The sequence below is a fragment of the Gorilla gorilla genome, chromosome 21 (genome assembly GCF_029281585.2).
Source record: "Gorilla gorilla gorilla isolate KB3781 chromosome 21, NHGRI_mGorGor1-v2.1_pri, whole genome shotgun sequence".
NCBI classification, from domain to species: Eukaryota; Metazoa; Chordata; class Mammalia; order Primates; family Hominidae; genus Gorilla; species Gorilla gorilla.
In genome coordinates, this window is record NC_073245.2 from 45,211,069 (window position 1) to 45,236,734 (window position 25,666).

The 25,666-nt window shown below is 49.3% G+C and overlaps 1 protein-coding gene across 4 annotated transcripts; it reads right to left on the reverse strand.

Annotated features, from left to right (window-relative positions):
• Positions 1-3,174: 3,174 nt before the first annotated feature.
• On the reverse strand, positions 3,175-23,908 carry SUN5 (Sad1 and UNC84 domain containing 5). Of its 4 annotated transcripts, none has more exons than XM_004061992.2 (13): positions 23,738-23,908; positions 22,346-22,404; positions 22,072-22,146; positions 20,689-20,755; positions 19,554-19,615; positions 17,127-17,176; positions 15,810-15,844; positions 15,106-15,214; positions 9,071-9,149; positions 7,080-7,195; positions 5,136-5,303; positions 4,499-4,585; positions 3,175-3,349 (listed from the first exon to the last, which is right to left on the reverse strand). In XM_004061992.2, exons 1-13 carry the CDS (start codon positions 23,812-23,814, stop codon positions 3,194-3,196), a joined length of 1,140 nt encoding a protein of 379 aa, XP_004062040.1. In that variant the 5' UTR covers positions 23,815-23,908; the 3' UTR covers positions 3,175-3,193. The 4 variants fall into 4 exon arrangements, with proteins under 4 accessions (XP_004062040.1, XP_055229289.1, XP_063558574.1 ...); XM_055373314.2 differs by having other exon boundaries at positions 7,092-7,195; positions 23,738-23,900; XM_063702504.1 differs by lacking the exon at positions 23,738-23,908 and adding an exon at positions 22,563-22,657.
• Positions 23,909-25,666: the final 1,758 nt, after the last annotated feature.

A 25,666-nucleotide genomic window follows, 5' to 3' on the forward strand; every position in this document is an offset into this window, starting at 1 on the left:
CCTTTGTCTACGCAGAGGGGCTATTCAACTGCACTGTGAACTGTAATGCTCCATCCAGGGACTGCTGACCTTGGAGGACAGGAGGGAGTGTGGGGAAGGGGTGGGTGGATAAAGGGTACCTGAGCATCGGGTCAGGGGGCTGAGCTGCATGCAGTGGGGCTCCTCGGATGTATGGCGCCTGTCCATTGTTTGTGCGACAGTCTCAGCCATCTGTGTTGGGGGAGGGGGTGGGCCACCATCTGCTCCCTTGGGCATCACTGTAAGAACCAGAGTTCAACCCTCTACTCACGGCTCCACGGAGTTGGCTCAGCCAAACTTACTGGGACCTGAATGGCTGTGGGAAGGGTTGAGGGGGGGAACCAAGCATTTTGGGGCCTGGCAGGTCTGGATTGGGGGTCAGAGCATCACTGTGACTCACTGTGTGACCTTGGGAAGCTGCCACATCTTTCTGTGCCTCGGTTTCCTCATGTCTAGGGGAATGTTCAGTCCCCATAGTCGGGTGGAGATGTGGTGACAGGTGTGACACACCGTGGATTATGTAGTGTTTGTGGACCGGGTGTCCCCCTGGGAGAATTACATGAACCCTCAGGAGGGTGGCATGGGGTTGGGGGCAAGTGCCACATGAGTGTCAGGCAGCAGGAGCTACCTCCACCACAGCCCTGACCACAGAGAATGTCACCAAGGGTAAGGATCCCATTCATCATAGTCCTAAAACTGGTAAAGTATCCAGGATTAAATCTCGCAAGAAAAGTGCGGAATTCATATGAAAAAAGCGAGGATACCTGACTGAAGGACGTTGAAGGAAAACCATAAGAAATGGGAGAAGAATTTATGTTTTGAGAAGAGCTGACATGGCCAAGAGATTTGTTCTTCATGCATAAAACCAGTGCCAATTCAGCAGCATTTAAAAAATGCAAGTTGACAAGCTGATTCTCAAGTTTGCCTGGAAAAGAAAGTGGATGAGAATGGCCAAGGAGGTTTTGAAACAGGAAGAAAGACGGGGTGCTGGTACGTACCAAATATATTCCAAAGCTGGAGTCACAGAGCATGGTGGTCATGCAGGACGAGACAGGGCTCAGTGAAACAAATAAGAGGCCAGGCTCTGCATAGAGAGTGTTTCCAAGCTCTGGGAAAAGACGAACCATTCAATGATGATCCCATATTGTGGTCTTTGGGTAGTAATACACAAAAATTAAATTAGATTCCCTACCTCACACCATGCACAAAAATAAATTCCAGATGCATTAGGAGCTTTTATACATTTATATATTGTGTGGGTTTATGCACCAACAAGTGTATATATATTCATATATATGTATGTATAAAATGTGTGTATAATAAAATTAATAGAAGACCAGCCTGGCCAACATTGTGAAACCCCAAACTACCAAAAAGTACAAAAATTAGCTGAGTGTGGTGGTGGGCGCCTGTAGTCTCTGCTACTCAGGAGGCTGAGGCAGGAGAATTGCTTGAACCTGGGAGGTGGAGGTTGCAGTGAGCCGAGATCACACCACTGCACTCCAGCCTGGACGACAGAGTGAGACACTGTTTCCAAAAAAAAAAAAAAAAAAAGATTAGCAGGAGAAAGTACAGGAGTATATGTCTATAAACTTGGAACTGGGGATGTCCTTCCCAACAATGCGCACAACTTAGATGCCATAAAGAAAAACATTGAGTTGATAATATTTTCAAGAAAATCTGTTGAACAAAAGACACTTAAAGACAAATGATTGGGAAAAAACACAGACCAGCTGGAGGAGTGAGCCTGGGAGGGGCATGTAGGGGTGGGGGAAGTGGGGTTTTTCAATGGATTCGCTTTTTAGCAAACCTCAGTTTGATCTGGCTTTTTAATAACAAGAACAGTTTACAGAAAAACTACCCTAATGATGCCAGGCTGGACGTGTATGGCTTCCAGGTGCCCTGATTGCTTGGAGGAGCAGGGAGCAGCAGGGATGTGAGGCGACCCCTTGAAGCCCATTCCACTGTGAGGCCCATCAGAGATGGGCCTGGGTCAGGTGCTGGAGGAACCCCGGGTGCTGGCGTGGAGGCCTGGCAGATGGCCAGAATGGCGGATTCTGCAGCAGGGATATGAGGCGACCCCTTGAAGCCCATTCCACTGTGAGGCCCATCAGAGATGGGCCTGGGCCAGGTGCTGGAGGAACCCCGGGTGCTGGCGTGGAGGCCTGGCAGATGGCCAGAATGGCGGATTCTGCAGCAGGACGGGCTGGTGCAGGGTGCCCTCCCTGGAGACAAGCATATTTTCGATCTGTCCACCCTTCTAATGCCCAGCTGGCCCTGTGCCAGAGTCTTCACTTCCCTGCCCTTGCCTGCTAGGAATTCCCTTCTTGAAGGCTCCAGTTCCTGCTGCCATTCCAGCTGGGCCAGCCTGCCCTATTCTGGAGCTCAGCCCCTCCCAGAGGACTAGGCCTGCTATCACTTGCCTGGGGCCAGAGGTTGACAATAACCTTGAGGGTCATTTACCCAGCACCTATCATGTGTCATGCTCTGTGCTGAGAGCTTTGTGCACACAGCTCCTGTAGGTACCAGGAATAGGCACTGTTTTTAGCACCTCTATAAGCTCTCAAGACAATGCTAGAGCAGGACGGACCTCAGCTATGGCAAAGATTACACAGACAAAATATGAGTGACTGAAGTTTGGGAGACAATACTTACATATCTGGAAAAACTGAAGTCCAGAGAGGGTGTCTGACATGCCCAATGTCACACAGTAAATTGTCAGTATGATGTTGAAACACTTCATAGTGGGTAGGGTTGGGACCTCTCATCTATCACCTTGTCTGACACAATAGTCATAATCCTGTCCCTATTTTATGGCTGGGAGGACCAAGGCTCCTAGAGGGTAGGGTCTTGACCGACGTCACACGTAGTTTGGGGACAGAGCTTAACTTGAAGCAAGAAAGGCTTCTCATGTGCAAGAGTCAGACTGCTTGGGTTTGAATCCTGGAGCTGCCATTTGTTGTCTGTCATCTGCAGCAAGTCAGTTTGCTGCTTGGAGCCTTCACTGTCCCCATCCGTGAATGGGGTCTCCTGGGGCTGCTGAGAAGTTGCCTGGGCACCCGGAATGGGATCAACCATTGCTAACCATCAAATGCTCAGATGTGAAAGGCTAGCCTACTCCCTCTCTTTGGGGCCAAAAGACACTCAGACTTGGTCTGGGGGTAAAGAATAAATTTTAATCTCTCTCAGGGTAGGGGTTCTGGTGAGGCTGCTCTCTGGGCGGGGCCACAGAGCCATGCACTCGCACGCGGTACAGGCAAGTGAAGCCTGGGTTCCCCCAGTTGCTTGAGATCTTCACCTTGACCGCACCGAAAGCCCGGGCCGGCTGGTTCTGGAAGAGAATCAGTCACAGAGGCAGCTCACCCATAGACTCCCACCCTGCCTTTCCAAAGGTGGGGAGTAGAAGGGAAGTTTCCCATTTCATAGGTGGGAAAACTAAGGCCCAGACAGGAGGATGGACTGTCCCAAGGCCTCATAACAAGTCGATATTCAGGAGCTCTTACTGAAGATGCTGAGGCCAGAAGGACAGACATGCTGTGGGTAAGGAAATGTCCTGGCCTTAATGCTGTGGGATCTTGGGCAAACTTCCACCCTTTCTGGGCCTCAGTCTCCCACTCCTGCCCTGCCCCGCCCGTAAGATGGGAGTGGTAGTATCTGCTTCCCAGGATTGCTGTGGGCATGAAATGAGATTTTGGGGCCAGGCGGCCTCTAGAAGAGAATCATTCACAGAGGCAGCTCATCCACAGACTCCTGGCACATAGTAAGTGCTCTGTAAGTGAGGCACCTCCCCGTTTTTGCCAAGCAAGAGGGGGCGGAGCCTGTGTTTATTACTCTCCCTACCTAGTGTAAAAAGTGGGGCAGGCTTGGCCTTCACTGAATGTTTTCAACCTCCCAGGGAATGACAGAAGGGGAAAACTGAGGCTCCAGAGAAGCAGGGCTTGGCCCAAGCTCACACATAATTTGTGGTTGGGCAGAAATTTGGGCCAGTATGGGTTTGATTCCCAAGCCTGAACATTCACCCTGTCAAGCCCCAGGGCCATTCCAGTGGTCACTCCTCTGGACCTGCTTCTGTCTCCAAACCCCTCTCCTTCAGGCCTCAGTTTCCCTACCTGTGGCTGGATCCAGTGATAATTATGGGGCCAACCACTATGGAGACTCTACCTTTGGAGCCAGCAGCCCCTGCCCAATGGGAACCTCTTGCTCAGCGTCTGCTGTCCCCGGGAAGAAACACAGCAAGAGGGCTCCTGGGCTCATCAGGGAAAAGGGGACATGGCCACAGGCGGTGGGATCTCCCTGGAGTCCCATTTGGCCCTGGGTAGCGGCTCCTACTCTCTGAGCCTCAGTTTCCTTGCCTGTCAAACAGGTTAGTCATGACTGGGCACCTCCTGGGGATACTGGGGGATGAAGAGGGGATCCTTGGGTACAGATTGCACACTGTGCGTTCAGCAGGTGCTCAGCACAGGCAGCTCTTCGCAGGTACCTGGAGTGGGAACATCTGGATGATGTTTTCTGGCTGAAACTGAAATGCCCCCAGGAACACCTCCTCCTTGGGGGAGCCCTCCATGCCCTGTGGAACCAGAACCAAGGTGAAGGTGTCAGATACAAGCAGGGCCTTCAGAGGGTGTCTCCCCTCTCCAGTGGAGACTTGCACACTCCCCGGGATGGGAGCTCACTACCTCTTTGGGCACCGTTTCACTGTGGCACAGTGTAATGAATAGGAAAGAGCACTGGCCTGGGAGTCAGAGGCTGGGGGTCTATGACTAGCTCTGCCATTTACTTGTAGGATTAGGGTGTTTCCCTGATCCTTCTCTGGACCTTATTTCACCGAGACAGTTCAGATAATGCTTCGGACCTTCTTAGCAAAATGGGGGCTCCATGGTCTCTGAAGATTATCTTGGCTCTGAAAAGCTTGGTTTAAAATAGAGTAGCTGTTTATCCCCTATCCTTGAAGGCTGAAATTGGACCCCAGCCCTGGCCACTTCCAGCCTTAACCAAGCTGCATTCAGCCCCTCCAGCCTGCAAGCGTTGTGCAGACACTGTTTACCCCAGGCCTGGAATATCACCATTGGAAGGTTGTCCCTTTAGCTAAGCATAGCTCCCTGCCGGGGAGTGCTCACATAGATGACGAAGTCCTTGGGGGCGGTGTCCAGGCTGCCTGACAATGAGATGGTCTTGGGGATGTGCTGCAGCGTGAGGTTGGACAGGTAGACCTTCTGAGCCAATTGGATGGTCACCTGGCCGCGGTCACCCTCAAAGGCCCAGCAATTGCCAGGTGTCATGTTGGGCTAGAAGAGGCAAGTACAGTAAGGGATATGCTGGGTGGGTAGGGGGATCATCCCACCTTTGATCCCCTGTACTTCCTGGGCCCTCCTGGGTGAGCCAGTCCTTTCTTGTCTCCAAAGCTTGGCTCAAGTGCCACCCCCTCCAGGAAGCTCTCCTGACTACCCATGCAGGGGTAAGCCTTACTTCAGTTCAATGCAGTAAGGGAGGGGCCTGCTTGGGGCCTCCCAGCCTCCACCCGCTCCCCACTGGCACCCATTCATTCATTCATTTACTCACTCATTCATTCATTCATTTACTCACTCATTCATTCATTCACTCATTCATCCCTCCCATTATTCTTTACATGGTCTCACAATCACCCCATGACTTAGGCATCATCACTATCCCCGTTTTGAAGGTGAGGAAACTGAGTTGGGGGAGCAGGACAATGACTGGTCCAGGGCCATGCAGAGCTGGAAGTGCAGCCCAGGGAATCTGACCTTGGAACTTGCCATTAAGCACCACGATCTCCTGCCCCACAGAGGGGGGAAACAGGCCCAGGGAGAGAAAGAGGTTTGATGGAAATCACCCAGGAAAGGCGATTACTCGGTCGGTTCTGAGCTTCTGGAGCCATGGCATGGACAGTCCTTATCTGAACAGTGGATGCTAGCCCAGGGGTGCAGGGGGCTGTGGGTGTCAGGGAAGGCCTCCTGAGGAGCTGGGGCCAGGGGAGATGAGGAGCCAGCTGGGAAAGGGAGATAAGGGAACAGCACGGGAAAGGACCAGGGGCGAGCCAGGCTTGATGATGTGAGGACCTGGAGAGCTCAGTCAGGCTGGAGCTGGGAGAGGGCCCAGGAGGGGCAGAGTCTTGGCTGGGCTGCTTTTCACTACTGCTCCAAACCTGACTGCAGCCAGTGCTTTGCAACCCAGCCACTGCCCGCCGCGTCCCCCGCCCCAGCCTGGATGTGTGCACCACCCCGCGCTCCCGGGCCCTGTGCTTGGCCTGTGACCCTGGGTTCTGTCTGCCTGCGGATCTGCTAGTCCTCGGCTGCGGCCACCAGGAAGCCCCTTGCCCCATCCAAGCTGAGCAAGGCCAATGCCCCAGCTTGACCTCGAGTGCCAAGATCTTGGAGCTCCTTAAGGTAGAACCCACGGATGAGTGGCCTGTGACCTTTTGGCATCACCCAGGGTCTGCCACTGGGATGACACTCTCAGCCAGTGTTCACTGAATGAAGGCACCTGCTTTGTGACCAGGACAAGCCCTTTCCTTCTCTGGGCATCATTTTCCTCATCTGTGAGGCAGGATCCTGGAGGGCTGAAGAGCTCAGGTTTGAACTCTGGCTCTGCTACATACTAGTGACCAGCTGTGTGGCCGCAGTCAAGTGACCTGGCTCTTTGAGCCTCAGTTTCCTTTTCTGCAAAATGGGTCTATGATGGGCCCATGCCCAGTGTAGTCCTGAGGTTTCTCTGACCCTCAAATCTTAAGGGCTGAGTGGTGGGGTCCCTTCCAATGCCAAAGCAAGCTGTCCCTCTGTTTCGCTCCTACCCTAGCCCCAGCAGCCCCTGCTGTCTGTTCTCACCTCCTGCCCCCGCCTTCTCCCCAGCCCCCGCCTTGTCAGTAGCCCCCTCCTTCTGCTCCCTGCCTTTGCCCCTGCATCTGTCTCATGCTCCTACCTCTAACCCCGCCCCTGCCCCCACTCCCTTTGCTCCCACCCCCTACCTCTTCTGCCAGCTCCTGTCCCCAAACCCTGCCCAGACCACTCCCCTGCCGCTGTCCCATCTCCCGCCATCCCCCCTGCCTCAAGGATCACGTCTGGGGGCTGTGCGTAGTTCCACAGCTGGATCCAGTTCCAGTAGGAGTGGGCCTTCTCATGGTTATAGGTGGCTGACGTGTGCTCAAAGTCAATGCTGGCCCCTGTATAGGAGAAGGGGGTCTCAGCCAAGCAGCCAGGCTTCTGCCTGGTGGAGGGGACGCCACTGATGGGCCCTCACTCTGTGCCGGGCGAGCATTTTGGGTGAGTCACTGGCCCTGTTCTCCTCTAGGAAATGGGATTACAGCCATGTTAATCATGGTAATCACGGTGGCTATTATTTTTTATTTTATCTTATATTTTTTGAGATGGAGTCTTGCTCAGTCCCCAGGCTGGATTGCAGTGGCGCGATCTTGGCTCACTGCAACCTCTGCCTCCCAGGTTAAAGCAGTTCTCATGGTGGCTATTATTAGCAGAGCCATGGTGGTGGCAACGGCCCCCACGTCATAGGGCTGCTGTGGCGCTGAGATGAGTCATCAGAGCACGTTTCCCAAAGTGCCTGGCACAGGGTAAGCGCTCCCCACGTAACAGTCTTGTGATGACGACCAACACCCATTGTGCAGAGGAGGAAATTCCAGCTCTGAGAGGCTAAGTGAGGCCCAGCGTCACTCAGGGGCTGGGCTGACACTATCTGACCCTGCGTCTCACTGATCCTGGGGGTGTCCGAGTTGGAGGTGCTGCCTGGTAGGGGTCTGCATTGGGGGCAGCCTGCGGCCCATACTTTGCCTCCTCCCAGCTGTCCCTGAATGGCTCTCACCGGCCTCCTCACAGCCTCCCTTGGTCTGGAGTACTTTCTCTCCTCACCAAGTCTCAGCCCAAACGTTCTCCCGAGAGGGAGGCCTCTCTGCCCAGGTCCCCTCCCTCCTTGCCACCTGCCTTATTCTTCTGGAAGCACTGATTATTATTTTATTTATTTATTTGTTTGTTTGTTTGTTTGTTTATTTATTTATTTATTGAGACAGAGTCTGGCTCTGTTGCCCAGGCTGGAGTGCAGTGGTGCGATCCTGGCTCACCGCAACCTCCGCCCCCCAGGTTCAAACGATTCTCCTGCCTCAGCCTCCCGAGTAGCTGGGATTATAGGTGCCCACAACCACGCCCGGCTAACTTTTGTATTTTCAGTAGAGATGGAGTTTTACCATGTTGGCCAGGCTGGTTTTGAACTTCTGACCTCAGGTGATCCACCTTCCTTGGCCTCCCAAAGTGCTGGGATTATAGGTGTGAGCCGCCGCACCCAGCCCTGAAGCACTGATTCCTTTTTTTTTAAATTTTTTTACTTTTTTTATTTTTTTGTGAGAAGCAGTCTCTCTCTGTCGCCCAGGCTGGAGTGCCATGGCGCGATCTAGGCTCACTGCAAGCTCCGCCTCCCAGGTTTACCCCATTCTCCTACCTCAGCCTCCCGAGTAGGTGGGACTACAGGCGCCCACCACCACGCTCAGCTAATTTTTTGTATTTTTAGTAGAGACGGGATTTCACCATGTTAGCCAGGATGGTCTCGATCTCCTGACCTCGTGATCTGCCAGCCTTGGCCTCCCAAAGTGCTGGGATTACAGGCGTGAGCCACCACACCCGGCCGAAGCACTGATTCTTGACTGCGGGTTGGAGATGGCTCTGTCTTGCTGACCTGTGTGCCCAGCATCGGGTTTGGAGAAGAGTGGTAGGTGGGGGTGGTGGAGAGGTAGAGCCAAGAACAGCCTAAGCACATAGTAGGGGCTTTATAGATCTTCTATAATGTTGAGGGTCTGTGGATTCCCGTGTTCCCTCCCACCCCACCCCACCCCTACCCCCATACCCCACCCCGTCCCAGAACCCCTTGAGAGAAAACAAAATTGTAGCAAGAAAACCAGCTTGGAGCAGAGGTCAGCTCTGAGGATGAACTTCCCAGCGGCAGAGGGAGTACCACACCAGAACTGAAACCCACCCTGCGTACAGCTTCCGAGGACACTTGAGGCAGTCAGATGGTGGGGAAGGGGGTCACCTACCTATAGACTTCAGGGCAAAGTCTGGCTTTTCGATGTAATCTCCATGTATCATCTTCATTATTTTCTGGGCCATTTTTTGCTGAAAAGGCAGAAAACACAAGTTGTGCCCTGGTGTGTTGTCACGGACTGTGATCCCCACGTGTCCACGGGAGGTAACAGGGGGCTGCAGGATGCTGTCCTCTCCCTAACAGCCGGGGGCTGCAGGATGCTGTCCTCTCCCTAACAGCCCACCCCTGCCTGTGGAAGCCTGTGGCTCTGTGAAAGCCCAGGTGACACAAAGCCATCCTGACCCCACCCTGGGTTCACTGGGTGCTTTCAAGTCCACTGTGACCAGATGTCATATGGAGGTCCCGGAGTCTCAGTGAGGTTCAGGCAGGGGCTCTGACGTCAGGCCAACCTTTACTGTTGTGGGGCCTTGGGCAACTTACTGCCACTCTGAGTCTCGATTTTCTCACCTGTAAGACGGGGACAATAATCATGTCTACCTCCCACTGTGGATCTGTAAAGCCCCTACTATGTGCCAGGGCTATCCTTGGCTTCACATATGCTCATCCTGTCCCCTCCCAGCACCCCTAAGAAGTATGCACTGTTATCATCCTTGTATTAAAGATGAGAATACTGAGGCACAAAGGTGTAGCTTGTTCAAGATCAGCCAGCTGGTATGAGGCAGAGCGATCACTGTGGTTCCAGAGTTCAGGCCCTTAACCACTCCACTCTGCTGCCAGATGCGGATGGCAAAGCACTTAGCACAGTAGGTGCACAATAAATACCAGCTGTTCTTTTTATTAGACTCTTCACAGTGGTGGAAGATTCTGTTTTCCAAAAATGGCTGCAACAAGGTCTCCCATTCCAGGCTCTTCTTTCAGTGTGACCTCCCACCGAGAGTTGGGGTCTAAGCTCCCTTCCCACCAGTCTGGGCTAATGACTTGGCAGAAGTGATGCTGTGTGACTTCTAGGGCTAAGTCCTAAAAAATGATACAGCACTGCCTGGTTCTCTGGGGACAGCCACTCCTGGAGGCCAGCTGCCATGTTGAGAGGAAGCCCAGGCCACACGGAGAGGCCACAGATGGGTGCTTTGATCAACAGCCCTAACTGAGTCCCAGTTGATAGCCAGCATCAATCTCCAGTCACGTGAGTGAATCCAGATGATTCCAGCCCCAGATGTACAGTCACCTCCAGCCTTCAAGTCTTCCCAGCTGAGGCCCCAGATACCATGGAACACAGACAAGCCATCTCCACTGTGTCCTGTCTGAATTCCTAACCCACAGAATCTCTGAGCACAAGTGGTTGTTTCACACCACTAAGTTTTGGGATGGTTTGCTATGTGGCAATGGTAACTAGAACAATAGCCAGGGTGTTACAAGGCAGTGATTATGATTCTATTTTGTTGATGTGCAAACTGGAGGCTCAGAGAGGTTGATGACCTGCCTGAGGTTACACAGCTCCAAAAGGCAAAAAAATCCCCAACTCCTCCCCTCTTTGACTGGGGACAATAATCTCGCCTATTACTTTTCAAAACTGGGTCGCCAACCCCAAGGAATTTCCACCATGGCCCCCACCCTTTCTCTGCCCCAAGGCTGAGTGCAGTCTTCTTCTCTGGGATCCACAGGTGCTGGGACTGCCTTGAGGGCAAGGACGAGCTCTAGTTGATCCCTGATCCTGGATTCCCAGCACGCAGTAGGCACTTAATGATTGCACATTGATTAGTGCATGCCTTTGGATTCTGCCTTTGTTTAAAGGCAACACACATTTAGGGAGCACTTACCATAGGACAGACATTAGTCTCAGTTTACATGAATTACCATGTTTAATCCCTACAACTCATCTTCTAGATGAAGAAACTGAGGCACAAAGACGGTAAGTAAATTGACCAGAGTCACACAGCTTATAGGTGGTGGGGATGAAATTCAAAGCCTAGCAGCCTGACTCTAGAGCCAGTCCTTATAATCACTATACCTTACTGCCTTTGTAAGTCATAGCGGGGCTTCCCTCCCCACTGCAGAGGAAACACCTGCCAAGAGCCTCATTTGACAGTGAGTGACTGACACGGTCTCTCCTCCTGGGTCTGTCTGAACAGAGCTTAGAGGGGAGATTCAGGGGCACTGGAGACCTAGGACTTTGGGATAATAAAAGATAAAGATGAGTTTTAGCAAATTTTGCTGAATCTTGCACAATGGAATTTATCTTTGTGAACTCTTTTAAAAATTCAACTTCTAGGTAAAGTTGATGGATCCAAGACATCATGTAATTTTACTTTCTCCCAACACTCCATTACAGCTTCAGTAAAGGGATTTGAAAAGACCCAAACCCCTATGAACAGGAAGCACAGGAGAGGAGAAAACCAGGCTGCTGTGTATGGTTGTGCACGTTGCGCACAGCGGAAAGGTTCCCAGTTAAGGGGCCTTGTGTGGGTGCTGAAACCCAGCTCTTCACCTGTTCTTTGATTTGGAGGAAGGTGCATGTTGCAAATTCATCTGCCCAGCACAGATAGCTTTCTCCAGTCTGCAAAAAGGTCCCAGCAGTGGCCCTGGAGACAGCAGTAATATTCTGGAAGTTGTCCTACACCTTGTAGGATGTTTAGCAGCATCCCTGGCTACCCACTAGATGCCAGTAGTGTCTCCTCCTCACATTGTAACAACCAAATATATCTCCAGACATTGCTGGATGTTCCCCAGGGGGCAAAACAATCCCCAATTGAGAACCACTGATTTAGCAGAAATGAGAAATCTGAATCCGAAACTGGCCATCCTCAAAAAGCTCAGGATTGGTGGCCTTAGGTGCCCCTGAAATTGGGGTGGAGAATTCGGTGTTAAGACAGTTAAGAGGAATCTGCATATTCCCTGGGGACTCCCTCTCACTCTGAGAAGCTGAGTGGACTTCTCTGTTCCCCAGTGGAAGACTAGAAGTTATTCTCTGGAGAGGGTAAAACAGAAGGGCTCTGTTGGGACAGGTGAAGGTTTCTTAAATAGGATACCCAAAGCACTGCATAAAAAACATAGATACACTGGACTTAATTAAAATTAGACATTTTTGTTCGTCACCATTGAGAGTGAAAAGCCACGCTATAGCCTGGGAAAAGATATTTGCAATACGTACATCCAATAAAATATGTTTACCCAGAACACAGAAGAACTCCTACATATCAATAAGAAATGGCACTCTCCCCCAAAAGGCAACAGACAAAATCCAAATGGCCGCTGGATACATGAAAAGACACTCCACATTATTAACAACCAGAAATGCAAATTAAAGCCATAGTGAGATACCACTTCTCACCCTGCAGAATAAAGTAAAAAAGACATATGACACCAATTGTTGGTGAGAATGTGGGACAACTGGAATTTGCATATATTTTTCATGGGAGCGTAAATTGAAAAACTATTTGGCAGCATCTAATAACATGAACACACTCATACCTCATGATCCAGCAATTCCACTCCTAGTTATATCTACCCCCAAGATCAATAAGTATATATGTTCACCCAATGATATGAAAAAAAACTATAATTGTTCAGGAGCAGACATTCAAACAACAGGAGCTTCAAAAATAAGAATAGAGCAAATGCTGCTGTGGGAAATCACCAATTTAGTCACATGAATAAATAACATTTCTTAGGCCCAAAGGCCAGGAGTTTCCAGATTGACGGGTTCCAAAGGGTGGCCAGCCCATAGGCACATCTGTGGAAGCAACAAGAACCAGATGAACTAAAATTCTGCAGAGCAGAAAACCATTCTGAGATGTGCTGGCATTTTTTGTCCGTTTGTTTTAAATCTCTGGGGGTATTTGATGATTCTAGGCATGGGCTAAGGATCTGGGCTTAGGCCAGACAATGGGCTGCTGCTACCGGTGAAAGAGAAAGAAGCAAAGTTCTTAATGGTGACAAAGAGCTAAGTAACAAAACTGGGGACTTGAGGAGCCTCAAATATGGCCACTTTTCTTCACAAGGTATTAACTGAATTTCAAGACTATTGGAGGCTATAGGCCACTTCAAGCATTTCTGAAAAGCAGAATAAAACTTCATATCTTCACAGTGCTTAGGAAACGAAGTCCCTTTGAGGGAGGGCACCCCAAAACACAACAAGCAAGAGATCAAGGCCTTAGAACAGTGATTCTCTCTGGTATGTGTCAGAACCACCTGGAAGGCTTGCTGCAACACAGATGATTGGTTTCCATCTTCAGAGCCTCTGATTCAGAAGGTCTGAGTGAGGCCTATTAATTCGAATTGTTAACATTTTCCAGGTGATACTGATGATGCAGGCACGTGGGCCGTGGGCCGTACTTTGAGATCCATTACCCTAGAAGGGGTGGTGATGAGTCAATACTGCGCTTCAGCTGCACTTCACCTGGGGGCACTAAACCAATCCTGGGCACAATTAGAACCCAGGAATCCAAGTTTGCTCCTGGCGGAGAAGGCTGCCACCAGGCCCAGAGATTTTTGCGTTCATGCAGGGGTGAGAGACACATTTGGAGACTTGTGAGGCCTCAAACATACAGTAAGTCTTTGCCACTAAGACAGTTGCCAGATTTTTGAAGCTGCATGGGAAGGAGTCTAAAGAGTTAAGCTTAAAACCTCTGGATAAATTTTTTTAAAATTGTGATCCAGGTCTGTCTGAACTAGCTTAGTGCATGTCTAGATAGAAGTGACCAGTCTATTTCATCTTCCTTATAAAGAAAAGGGGAACTTTCTCTAGTGGAATTATAATTATTTGGAACAGCTACAGTTCTTTTGTATACAAGGTTGAGAAACCACTAAAAGTTACTAGACTTGAAGAGGCAAGACCATATGATTGATACCCAAGATAAAAAGCAGAAAACAGAGGGAGGCCACAGATGATCCAGACATTGGAGTTAGCAGACAAGGATTTTTAAAATAACTGTTGCTAATGTGTTAATTAAAATAAAGGAAAAGTTGGACAACATAGGTGAAATGTTGGGGAATTTCACCACAGAATTAAAGTCTGTGAAAAAAAATCAAATGTATATCCTAGAACTAAACAATGCAGTATCTGAAGTTAAGAACTAAGGCTGGATGCAGTGGCTCACGCCCGTAATCTTAGTACTTTAGGAGGCTGAGGCAGGTGGATCACTTGAGGTCAGGAGTTCAAGACCAGCCAAGTTGACATGGTGAAACCCTGTCTCCACTAAAAATACAAAAATTAGCTGAGCGTGGTAATGTGCACCTGCAATCCCAGCTACTCAGGAGGCCGAGGCGTAGGATTCGCTTGAACCCAGGAGGCGGAGGTTGCAGTGAGCTGCCTGGGCGACAGAGGGAGACTCCATTAAAAAAAAAAAAAAGAACTAAATGCATGGATTTAATAACAAATTGGAGAGACAGAATGATGCAAGATTATTAGTAAACCTGAAGAAAGGTTAATAGGAAAATATCAAAACATAAGCACATACAGAAAAAGAATGAAAAAACAAACCAGGTAATAGCGTAGGAATCACATAAAGCACTCTAAAGGCTTTCAAAGCATAGGCCTAGCATAGGTGTAATTAGAATCCAAGGAAATGAGACAGATAATGGAAAGAAGAAATATTTTAAGAGATAAAAGGTAAAAGTTTCCCAAAACTATTGAAAAATATCAACCCACAGATTTAATAAGCTCAGCAAACCCCAAACCAGGTTATATGAGGAACATTAGAGACAAAAAGATTATTCTACAAGCTCCCAGGGATAAAAAATAGATCATACTCAAAGGATCAATAATAAGAGTGCCATTAGACTTCTCATTAGCAACAGTATAAACTATAATAGAGTGGTGGGCTTCCTTCAAAATTCTCAGGAGAAACTATTTCATATTTAGAATTCTGTACCCAGCCAAACTATCAACCAAGTACAAGGATAGAAAAAGATGTTTTTAAACATACAAGCACTAAAAATATACTGCTTTCACTGTTTTCCTGAAAGTCACTGGGGGATGTGCTCCCTCAAAATGAGAGATAAAACCAAGAAAGAAGACTTGAGGTATAGGAAACAGGACATCAAACAAAGAGAAATTAGATGTTTGGGGCAGAATGGCCAGCGTCTCACCTCATCGGACATGGCTTCCATCTCCTGGAGCTTGGCAATGAGCTGGTTCATGCTACCTCGGAGGTCCTGGATTTCCCCACTGTGATGTCGCACCTTCTCCTGGTACAACCTTATCAGGAAGGAGTGATAACAAGAACAGGTTGATTTGTGATGCGTTGTTGTTACCCTCAGATTTTCCCTTTGCTAGTTGGCTCTCAAAGAATGAGTTTCAGATTTTCCTACTCTCTTGGGCCCATCCCTGGACCCATTCATCAGGTTATTATCTCTAAAACATTACTCATTCTCTTCTTTCTGCTTGGAATATCTTTATGCCCAGCTCATTCCTTCCAAATATTCCTGAGTATTTTGTCTGCAATTAAGGATGCTGCCATCAGGTGGTGTCTTGGTTAAAATTTCTTCTCAGCTACCATTTGCTGAGCACTGACTATGGGTCAGGAGCTATTCAAGACACTTTGCATCTTCTTTAGCACCCATAATTGCCAAGAGCAAGATGGTGTTATGCTTCATCTCATAAATGAGGAGTCAAAGGCCCAGAGAGAAGAGGTGACTTGCCTAAGATCAGCCATGTAGAAGGCATGGGAGTTAGGATTTAAACCCAGGTTGATCTGACTGCAGAGCCTATATTTGTAGCCAATACACCCCAGATTCTGGCTATAGCTCTGCTTTTTAGGTAATAATATGGTTACCCAGAAGATTCCTCTTACCTCAAGCTCTGCAGTGGACCATTTATGCTCTCATCCTGGTGGAGTATTGAGAAAAGTAAGGGATCTCCTTCAGATGGCTTAATCTGGCCCCAGGAGAACTTCATCCATCTATTCTCCCACAATTATAAACCCATATATTCATCCACTTTCCTGTTGACTCTTCCATCCGTCTACCCACCTATCATTTCTCCAAACTCTAATTTACTGCCCTTTTTATTCATCCATCCAGACTTTTATCCATCCATCCACACCTTCATCCATCCACCCTTATACCCACCCACCCTCCCTTATCCATCTGTTCTTCCAACTCCCCAACCTCCCCCATCTATTTACACTCCAATCCATATACCCTAACCCATCTACCCACTCTTTCATTCATCCATCTATCCACCAACCCACCCACCCACTCATCTATCCCATCTGCTCTTCCATCCACCCATCATTTCATCCACCTATTCACCTATTCATGTATTCACCTAGCCTCCTATCTCTTTCCCCTAGTCCTACATCCATCAAATCCAACCTTCCATCTGTCCATCCTCCCATCCATTATCTCTCCATGCACACTCCCATCTGGCCAGCCAGTCATCCAACATTGATAGTGGCAACCCTGTTGCTGGCACCAAACTAAACATTGCTGGGGTGAATAGGACCTGGCTCCTTCCTTCAAGAAGCTGCCAGTACAGTTGGAGAGACAGTCATGACCACAGAAAATTATAGGAGGAAAGAGGAATGTGACAACTTCTGCCTGGGTGTTTCTAGAGGAGGTGATATTTTAGCTGGATCTTGATGGACCTTGATGGATATGAAGGGGTTCATAAGGAGGAAAAGAGGAGAGGGAGGGACAGGCCTTTCAGATTCCCTTTCTGAGGTCCTCTGAGACTTTTTGCAGACCTCAAGTAGGGAGTTTCGCTACTTATTTCCTCCTCCTTCCTCCTCAGAAACCCGAAAGCAAATGAGTATCATTGCTGTTAAGCAGAAGGACAAGCTGCCTTAAGTACAGAAATGTGTTCCCTGTTATCACCACCCCACTTTAAGTGGGGCCTTGAGAAAGGAGAGATGGGTCGTCTCTGAGAGTCAATGACAGGAGAGCCATCTTGGAGGAGGGACTATGGCATCCAATCTTTGAAAGTCACCTCTGGCAGAAGAGATGGGTTCTAGGTGGGTGGTACGATGAAGGGTGAGATTTGGATCTGGGTCAAGTCAGGAACTGATTAGGGGCCCGATTTGGTGAGAATGAATGGAGCTGTGGAGGTGATATTGACTGGTTAGGGTGAGACCTGTTAGCCGTGGGGCCTGAGGAGGGTGCACACTCACCTGCCAGACTTTCATTTTCGATGGTAAGTGAATAGAAAACATCCAGAATCCTGTGAGGCCATGAGAATAAGAGTGAGCCATTTAACATGCAAGATGAAGAGCCTAGGTGCTGGAGTTAGGGCATCTGGGTTCAAATCCCAGCTATGCCACTTGCCAGCATTGTGCAACACTGGGGGAATTACTTAATGCTCTATGCCTCAGTTCCCTCCCCTGTAAAATAAGAATAACAATAATATCCACTTCATGATCAGATGATATCAAATGTGTAATACATGGCACATAAACCAAGTCATCTGTGGCTCCCCCTTCCCTGTTCCAACTCTACTGGGGATAATTGGCAAAGAGAAGAAGGCACTCTGCATTTTATGATCTCCATGCTGGCTGAAAAGCCACCATTCAAGCCATTATTTAAAAGTCTTGGCCAGGTGTGGTGGCTCACGCCCGTAATCCTAGCACTTTGGAAGGCCGAGGCAGGCAGATCACTTAAGCCCAGGAGTTCAAGACCAGTCTGGCCAATGTGGTGAAACCCCATCTCTACAAAAAAAAAAAAAATACAAAAATTAGCCAGGTGTGGTGGTGCACGTCTGTAGTCCCAGCTACCCGGAGGCCGAAGTGGGAGGATCGCTTGTGCCAGGAAGTCGAGGCTTCAGTGAGCTGTGATCCACTGCACTCCAGCCTGGGCAACAGAGTTGAGACCCTGTCTAAAAAAAAACAGCTTTTACTGAGGCAGCAGAATCGCTTGAACCCGGGAGGCAGAGGTTGCAGTGAGCCGAGATCATGCTGCTGCATTCCAGCCTGGGCGACAGAGACTCTGTCTCAAAAACCCCCAAAAACCAAAAAACAAAAACAGCCTTTAAAATTTATTTATTGTTCTTGATAAAACCCTCAACGAACTAGGAATAGAAGGGAAACTCCTCACCATGATAAAGACCAAGAGCTCACAGCTCACATCCTATTTAATGGTGAAAGACTGGGCGCTTTTCCCCTAAGATCAGGGATGAGACAGGGGTGCTTCCTCTTGCCAGTTCTATTTTACACGGTACTGGAGGTTCTAGCCAGGCCAGTTAGTCAAGAAAAAGAAGTAGGCCAGGCGTGGTGTCTCACACCTGTAATCCTAGCACTTTGGGAGGCTGAGATACAATGGTTTGAGGCTGGGAGTTCTAGACCAAACCGGGCAACACAACAAGACTCAATCTCTCCAAAAAAAAAAAAAAAAAAAAAAAAAACAACAAAAATTAAAAAATTAGCTGGGGGTGATGGTGCACGCTTATAGTCCTAGCTACTCAGGAGGCTGATGGGGGAGGATCACTTGAACTCAGGAGTTCGAGGCTGCAGTGAGCTATGATTGCACCACTGCACTCCAGCCTAAGTGACAGAGACAAACCCTGTCTTAAAAAACAAAAAAGAAGTAAAGGTTGTCCAGATTATCATGCAGAAAAGAGTTAAACTACCACTATTTGCAAATGACATGATCTTGCATTAGAATTCTAAGGGATCCAAGGTTAGGTGTCTTGCCTTGTGTTATAACTAAAAATCGGGTTCAGCAAGGTTGCAGGATACAAGATCAAGGTACAAAAAGTCAGCGGTATTTCTATATACTAGCAATAGATAACCTGAAAACAAAATTAAGAAACCCATTTCTAATAGCGTCACAATAAAAGTGATATTTAGGCTGGGCGCGATAGCTCACATCTGAAATCCCAGCACTTTGGGAGGCCAAGGCAGGTGGATCATGAGGTCAGGAGTTCAAGACCAGCCTGGCCAAGATGATGAAACCCCATCCCTACTAAAAATACAAAAATTAGCAGGGCGTGGTGGTGCGCGCCTGTAGTCCCAGCTACTCGGGAGACTGAGGCAGAGAATTGCTTGAACCCGGGAGGCGGAGGTTGCAGTGAGCCGAGATTGCACCACTGCACTCCAGCTTCGCAACAGAGTGAGACTCTGTCTCAACAACAACAAAGGTGTTATCAAAGTCCTAGTTGTTGGATTTTAAAGTGGGACGGTTCTCTAGGATTCACTGTCTATTTTCCCATGGGGAGCTGATTCTCCCTCCTTACCCCACCCCCAGCCTCCACTCCAAAGCCAGTATATTTCAGTGGAGGGAGGAGATTCCTTTGCTTGGGAAAGCTAAGCTGTGTTGTCCGAGGTGGGGGTGGTGGCTGGAAAGAAGCCATGGAAACCCAGAAAGTGGAAGTAACAATGTTCATAACACGGTTTGGGGAGAGCTTTATAATTTCTGAAGCATTTCTTGGCTTCTACAATATTTTCATGGTCATCATTTCATTTCATAATTCTCACAGCAACACCCATCAGGCAGATGGGGAAACTGAGTCACGTGGCGGTGCAGTGTCTTGCCCAGTGTCCTATAATCAGTGCCAGGGCCCAGGGATACCTCGACCTGGGACTGGGCAGGGCCATGGGACACACCGAAAGCACAGAGGAGCAGAATGCCTGTCTTCTCCATGAGCTTCTGGCACAGCAGCTTGCATCTGGAAGGCAGGGAGTGGTGGTCAAGATCAGGTGGGCAAGACCCTGCCAAGTGTTCAACCCTCCTCCTCATCACTCTCTTTCTCCGTAGGCATGCTGTTTGCCCTATCCCTTCTTCTCTCCCTGGTAAACGTGTCCTTCAGGATTCGGCTCAAATGTCCTCTCCTCCAAAGACCTTCACAGGCAACGCTCCCAACCCTGTGAGCTTGGCAGTGTTTTGGTGCCTGCCTTTCCCACCTGACTGGGAGCTCATGAGTGGCAGGGCTGAGCTAGGCTCAGAATAGATGTTAAGAAAACATTTAAAATTTAAACTTCAAATGAATGAATGAATGAGGTGGATATCTCTGCTGGAGTTTGGAAGAATTTCCAAGGACAGCAAAGGAAAAGGGAAGGAAAGAATGGGGCAGGCCCTCCAGGCAGGAAGAACAGCATGTGCTGGGCTGGGTGCGGTGGCTCATGCCTGTAATCCCAGCACTTCGGGAGGCTGAGGTGGGAGGATCACTGGAGTTTGAGACCAGCCTGGGCAACATGGTGAAACTCTGTCTCTACAAAAAATACAAAAATTAGCCAGACGTGGTGGTGTGTGCCTGTAGTCCCAGCTACTTGGGAGGCTGAGGTGGGATGATTGCTTGAGTTTGAAAAGTAGAGGCTGCAGTGAGCCATGATGGCACCACCGCACTCCAGCCCTGGCGGTAGAGTGAAACCCTGTCTAAAAAAAAAAAAAAATTTAACAGCACGTGCAAATGTGTGGAGGTGGGAATAGGAATAGGAATGGTGTGCCCAGGGAGTGAGAACCCTGGCCTTGCTGGCCCAATGGGTCCCTGGCAGGAAGCCAAGTGAGAGCAGCTTGGAAAGGAAGGGTGGGACAGGATTCCAGGACACTGCAGGCGGAGGGGCTGCAGCAATGGGGGGCCACAGTGGGTTCTGGGGTAGGAGTGTTTGATAAAAGCCAGGTTTGGGATAGCTTTTCTGGTCTGGCTACCAAGGGGAGATCAAAACTGATGGAGGGGCTGTTATGGTCCCCAGCTGCCATTTCCCACTCCCCATCCACCCTCCCCCTGCCTTCCCTGCTCACCTGCACGTGTTAAACAGAACCTGCTGGGCCTGAGTTCTCAGGGAGCAGGCAAAACAGGTGAACCAGGCTGCACGGGAGACAGAAAAGCAGTGACTCACTACGCCCTCATCTTTGTCCCACTACAAGGACCTGCTGACCTTTCTGGGGCTGGGGGAGGCCCTGGAGCTGGGAGACCCTCTCGACTTGTTGGCCGAGCCTGGGACAGAACCAGGCTCTGCTTATGGGTACGCACTAGCCTGGAGTGAGTACAGGTGGGCACTGCTTGCCACTGGCAGTTAACAGACATTTTTCTTTCTTTCTTTCTTTCTTTCTTTCTTTCTTTCTTTCTTTCTTTCTTTCTTTCTTTCTTCCTTCCTTCCTTTCTTTTCTTCTTTCTCTCCTTCCTTTCTTTCTTTCTTTCTTCTTTTCTTTCTTTCTTTCTTTCTTTTCTTTCTTTCTTTTCCTCCCTCTCTCCCTCCCTCCCTTCCTTCCTTCTTTCTTTTTTGACAGAGTCTCACTCTGTCACCCAGGCTGGAGTGCAGTGGCATGACCTCGGCTCACTGCAACCTCCGCCTCCCGAGTTCAAGCGATTCTCTTGCCTCAGCCTCCTGAGTAGCTGGGACTACAAGTGCGTGCCACCACGCCCCGCTAATTTTTGTGGGGTTTCACTGTATTGGCCAGGTTGGTCTCAAACTCCTGACCTCGTGATCTGCCCGCCTTGGCCTCCCAAAGTGCTGGGATTACAGGCATGAGCCACTGTACTTGGCCAATAAACACTTAATTGTGACTCAGGAGCACAAAAGGCCTGGAATGTAACAATGCCCATTTCTAGACACTGGGAGCTTGGCAAGAGCTGGGGCCTTGTCTGGTTCATCCCAGAATGCCCACTATGGAGCTAGGCAAAAAGTAGGGGACTCAGAATTGACAAGAAGGTGAGAGGACACAGGGGTGGATGGAAGAAGGAAGAAGGGAACGGCTGTCTGGCTTGGAAGATGGATGAATCAGGAGATAGATGAGAGAATGGGAGACTGAAAGGATGGGTGGATGAACAGAAAGAGGGATGACTGGGTGGATGTGCCTATGAAATAAGGTCTGGGAGAACTGATGAACTCAACAGGTGGATGGATGGGTGAAACCAGCAGCCAGACTGGTGGTAGAGGAGGGTTGGCAGTTAACTCCTCCTCCAGACAGCAAGCCTCCTTCCCAGTTCCCCTCTCCAGCCACCAAAGACTTTGGCAGGAATGATACCTCCGATGGGTAGAACTCCAGAGTTCAACCTGCAGCTCCCCACCACCCCTGCAGCCCAGGGCAGGCCTTGCCACCCCCAGGTCAGCCTGGGCCGAGGCTGGACCCTCTCCCCAGACCCATATTGATGACGAAGGCGATTATTCAGTATATACGTACACACACATCCCAGCATGCACTGAGTCAGGCCTAGGGCTTGGTCATTGTTGCGGACAGGCAACAGGATGTTGTCATCTGCAGAGAGCACAGGACTGTCATGTCACTGCCAGCCTCTTGCTTTGGTGCTTGCAGAGACCTAGGGAGCACCCAGAGCTTGGCGCGAACATCCCTGCCCCTGCCCCTTGCTGGGTAGCCCCAGGTTGCCCGTTTGACATCCCTGAGCCTCAGCCCCTCAGCTGCCCATGAAAATACCAGGGCACCTGTCCTTGCTCACTCATATTTGGGGAGGTGTCCTCTGCCATCCTGCTGGTGTTCCGGCCTCGCTGGGCAATCCTGGGGATGATAAGATTCATAGTCGCATTTTACAATTATGAGGAACATAGTGTCCTTGGAATGTGCATACCACGTTCCAGATTGGGAAACTGAGGTACAGAAAAGGTTTCCCAACACCACCAGCCTGTGATTCAGGGACAGACCCAGGTCTGGCTGACCCCAAATCCAGGTATCCATCAAGGAAAAGACCCAGGTTGCTGTGGCAGTCACAGGTGGTTGTCGCCATGTCCCCGAGGTTGGCAGAAGCTTGGTTTTGTTCCTTTGTCTGCTCCTACCCCATGTGATTTTAGGCCATTTTGATTGGCTGAAGCCTGCTGTCGTGCTCCCATTCCCTGTGCTGTGATTGGTTCAAGGGTGGTATGCAGATAGGGTGAGGTAGCGGGGTGGTTATGAGGTAAGGGACTTGGGGGAAAAGTTAGGTTTAGGATTAGCTAAATGAGACCCACAGAAAACGATGCTTATTCTCCTTCCCCTAGACAGCCACATTTCTGCGTGACACCTGAAACTGTGGTGGCCATCTTGTGACCATGAGAGGGGGCTAAAAGAGCAGAATGATGACAGGAACCTGGGTCTTGGGTGGCAGAACTGAGGAATTAACACACTCCGGAGCCCCCTGTACCTTGGGACCTCTTGATATGTGAGATTTAAAATTTTCCCTTATTTCTTAAGTCAAAGGTCTTTAAACATTTTTGTTTATACCACCTCAGAGTATTTATATTGGTTTATTAATAAATTATGTATACACCCAATTGTACTAATACATTGTTTACCCTTCCCAAATGTACAGATTTATGATAACATTCCTGAATAATATAAATTAAAAGAGGATGAAAGACATACATTCTAGCCTGGTCATTTCTTTTCTCACCCTTGGGGATTGTTTGGTATACTCTCTTGGGATATACACCCAGATTTGAGTGCCCAGAGATAGGCATCATTTTAAGTTGGAATTTCTGTCACCTGCATTCAGAGGCTTTCTGACAGATAAAGATGGCGAAATACTTGTTTCCTTGTTTCATACCAGTCTCCTGCACTAGACCGTGAGCTCCATGAGGGAATGGAGCACATCAGACTGGTGCCACACCGTGTTCCCTGTCCTCTGTGCATTTCCCGGCACACAGTAGATGCTCAATAAATGAGTGCTGGAAGGATGGCTGCTTCACCACTTCCTGGCTGGGAGACTTTGGGAATACCACTGCCAAACCTCTCTGGTCTTGGTGGCTGTCTCTGTACAGTACAGCTGACAATGCCACTCACCTCCAAGGACAGGGTGGAGGGGCAGCATTTTGTAAACTGTAAAGGGCTGGGCAAAGGGAGGGGCTGCCATCCTCACCTCCGGGGTCTGGGATTGTGGGCCACATCTTCGAGTAGGGCGCCTGGGTCCCCAGGGCTCCTTGAGGACCGCGGCATCGATTTCCTTCTTTAGGATTGGGGATGGAGGCGGGGATCTCTGGGAGCTGGTGAGGAGGAAGTGACTGATGCCTCTGAATGTCCCCTGAAAAGTGCCAAGTGGAATCTGCCAGGATCAGTGGAGCAGTTGGCATTGTGACCTCACAGAGCAGGTGGGTGGAGGGGCAGGGGATGGGGCTAGTCTCCAGCTTGGCCCTAGAACCTCCCCCAGAGGAAGCCATTGTGACCCACTTTCCTTTCTTAAGATGGGGAAATTGAGGCATCAAGACAGGAAGGGCCATGCTGGGGTCTCAGAAGCTGGACAGGGGCGAGAGCTGAAGCTCCAGTAACCCAACCATGCTTTTCCTTGTTTCCTAGATCCCTTCCTGCCCCAAGCTTTCCAGGCTTTTCACCTTCTTAGGTTGCACCTGAATGCATTTTGTAATGCTGAGCTTCTCACTGGTGGACATTGTGCATAACACAAAATAACATTGCATGTGTTGTTGCTTAAAGTTCTACTTTTTGTTGGGCGTGGTGGTTGATGCCTGTAATCCTAGTACTTTGGGAGGCAGAAGCAGGTGGATTGCCTGAGCTCAGGAGTTTGAGACCTGTCTGGGCAACATGGCAAAACCCCGTCTCTACTAAAAATACAAAAAATTGGCTGGGCGTGGTGGTGTGTGCCTGTAATCCCAGCTACTCGGGAGGCCGAGGCTTGAGAATTGCTTGACTCGGGAGGCGGCAGAGGTTGCCGTGAGCAGAAATCGCGCCATTGCACTCCAGCCTGGGCAACAGAGTGAGACTCTATCTCCAAAAATACAGTTCTACTTTTTTACTGGGGAAAAATAAAAGCATAACCGAGTGGAAATGTCGGGCTAAGTTTTTTCTGTTTGCCCTGCCTGTAGGGAGCTTGACTATTTGGATAGCAAAGGCAAAATGAATTCACTTTTGCCCCCTGGTGGCAGTTGCTTAAAATTGCAGGCTAATTACCAATGGGAAGTGGTACGATGGTCCCTCAAAGAGGCCCACACACTAAAACCTGAACATGTAAATATGTTAAGTCACAAGGCAAAGGGGAGTTAAAGCTAGAAGAGCAATTTAAGTTGCTAATCAGTCGATCTTGAGATGGGAAGAATACCCTAGATTACCCATGTGGGTGCAATGTAATGACAAGGGTCCTTAAAAATGGAAGAGGGAGGCAGGGAGATGGCAGCACAAGAAGCACTCAGCCCAACATGCTGGCTTTGAAGATGGAGGAAGGGACCAGGAGCCAAGGAATAAGGGCAGCTTCTAGAAGCTGGAAAAGGCAGGTGGACAATTCCTCTCCTACAGCCTCCAGCAAGGAACGCAGCCCTGCCAATACTTCCTTGATTTTAGCCCAGGGAGACCCATCTGGGACTTCAGACCTCCAGAATGGTAACATGATAAATTATGTCTTAAGTCACTAAGTTTGTGATAATACATTATTGCAGCAACAGGACACCAATGCAAAACCCCTGAGAATATTCAGTGAAGGGGAAACTCTGAAATGCCACCACTACAATTGTTACAAGGGTCTTTCAAATGTATACTCATTCATTTATTCATTCAACAAATATTTATGCACCTAGTATGGTCCAGGTGCTGGAAACAGGGCTGAGCAGAACCAGCTCCCATCCCTGCGGATGCAGGCAAAGTGGCTGGCAGAACATTCTGCATATAGCAGGTGCTCACCAAACGGTGCTTGCCATTGCTGTCAGGAGCCGGTTGAGATCTGGGATGGGCTGGTGAGAATCTCCCTCTTTTATGTCTACTGGCTGTCACCCAAATGGCTCTTGTGCTGGAAATATTTAAGAAAAGGAAGTGTCCAGGCCAACAGCAAACACCGAGAGCGGGT

Bases quoted from the DNA above. Each gene is read 5' to 3' on its own strand.
- SUN5 (XM_004061992.2), bottom strand. From the start codon at position 23,814: ATGCCGCGGTCCTCAAGGAGCCCTGGGGACCCAGGCGCCCTACTCGAA. The intron at 17,177-19,553 runs GTGTGTCCCATG...ATGGCCTCACAG, and splicing joins TCTGCTCCTCTGTGCTTTCG to GATTCTGGATGTTTTCTATT. The intron at 4,586-5,135 runs GTGAGCACTCCC...CTGGTTCCACAG, and splicing joins CCAAGGACTTCGTCATCTAT to GGCATGGAGGGCTCCCCCAA.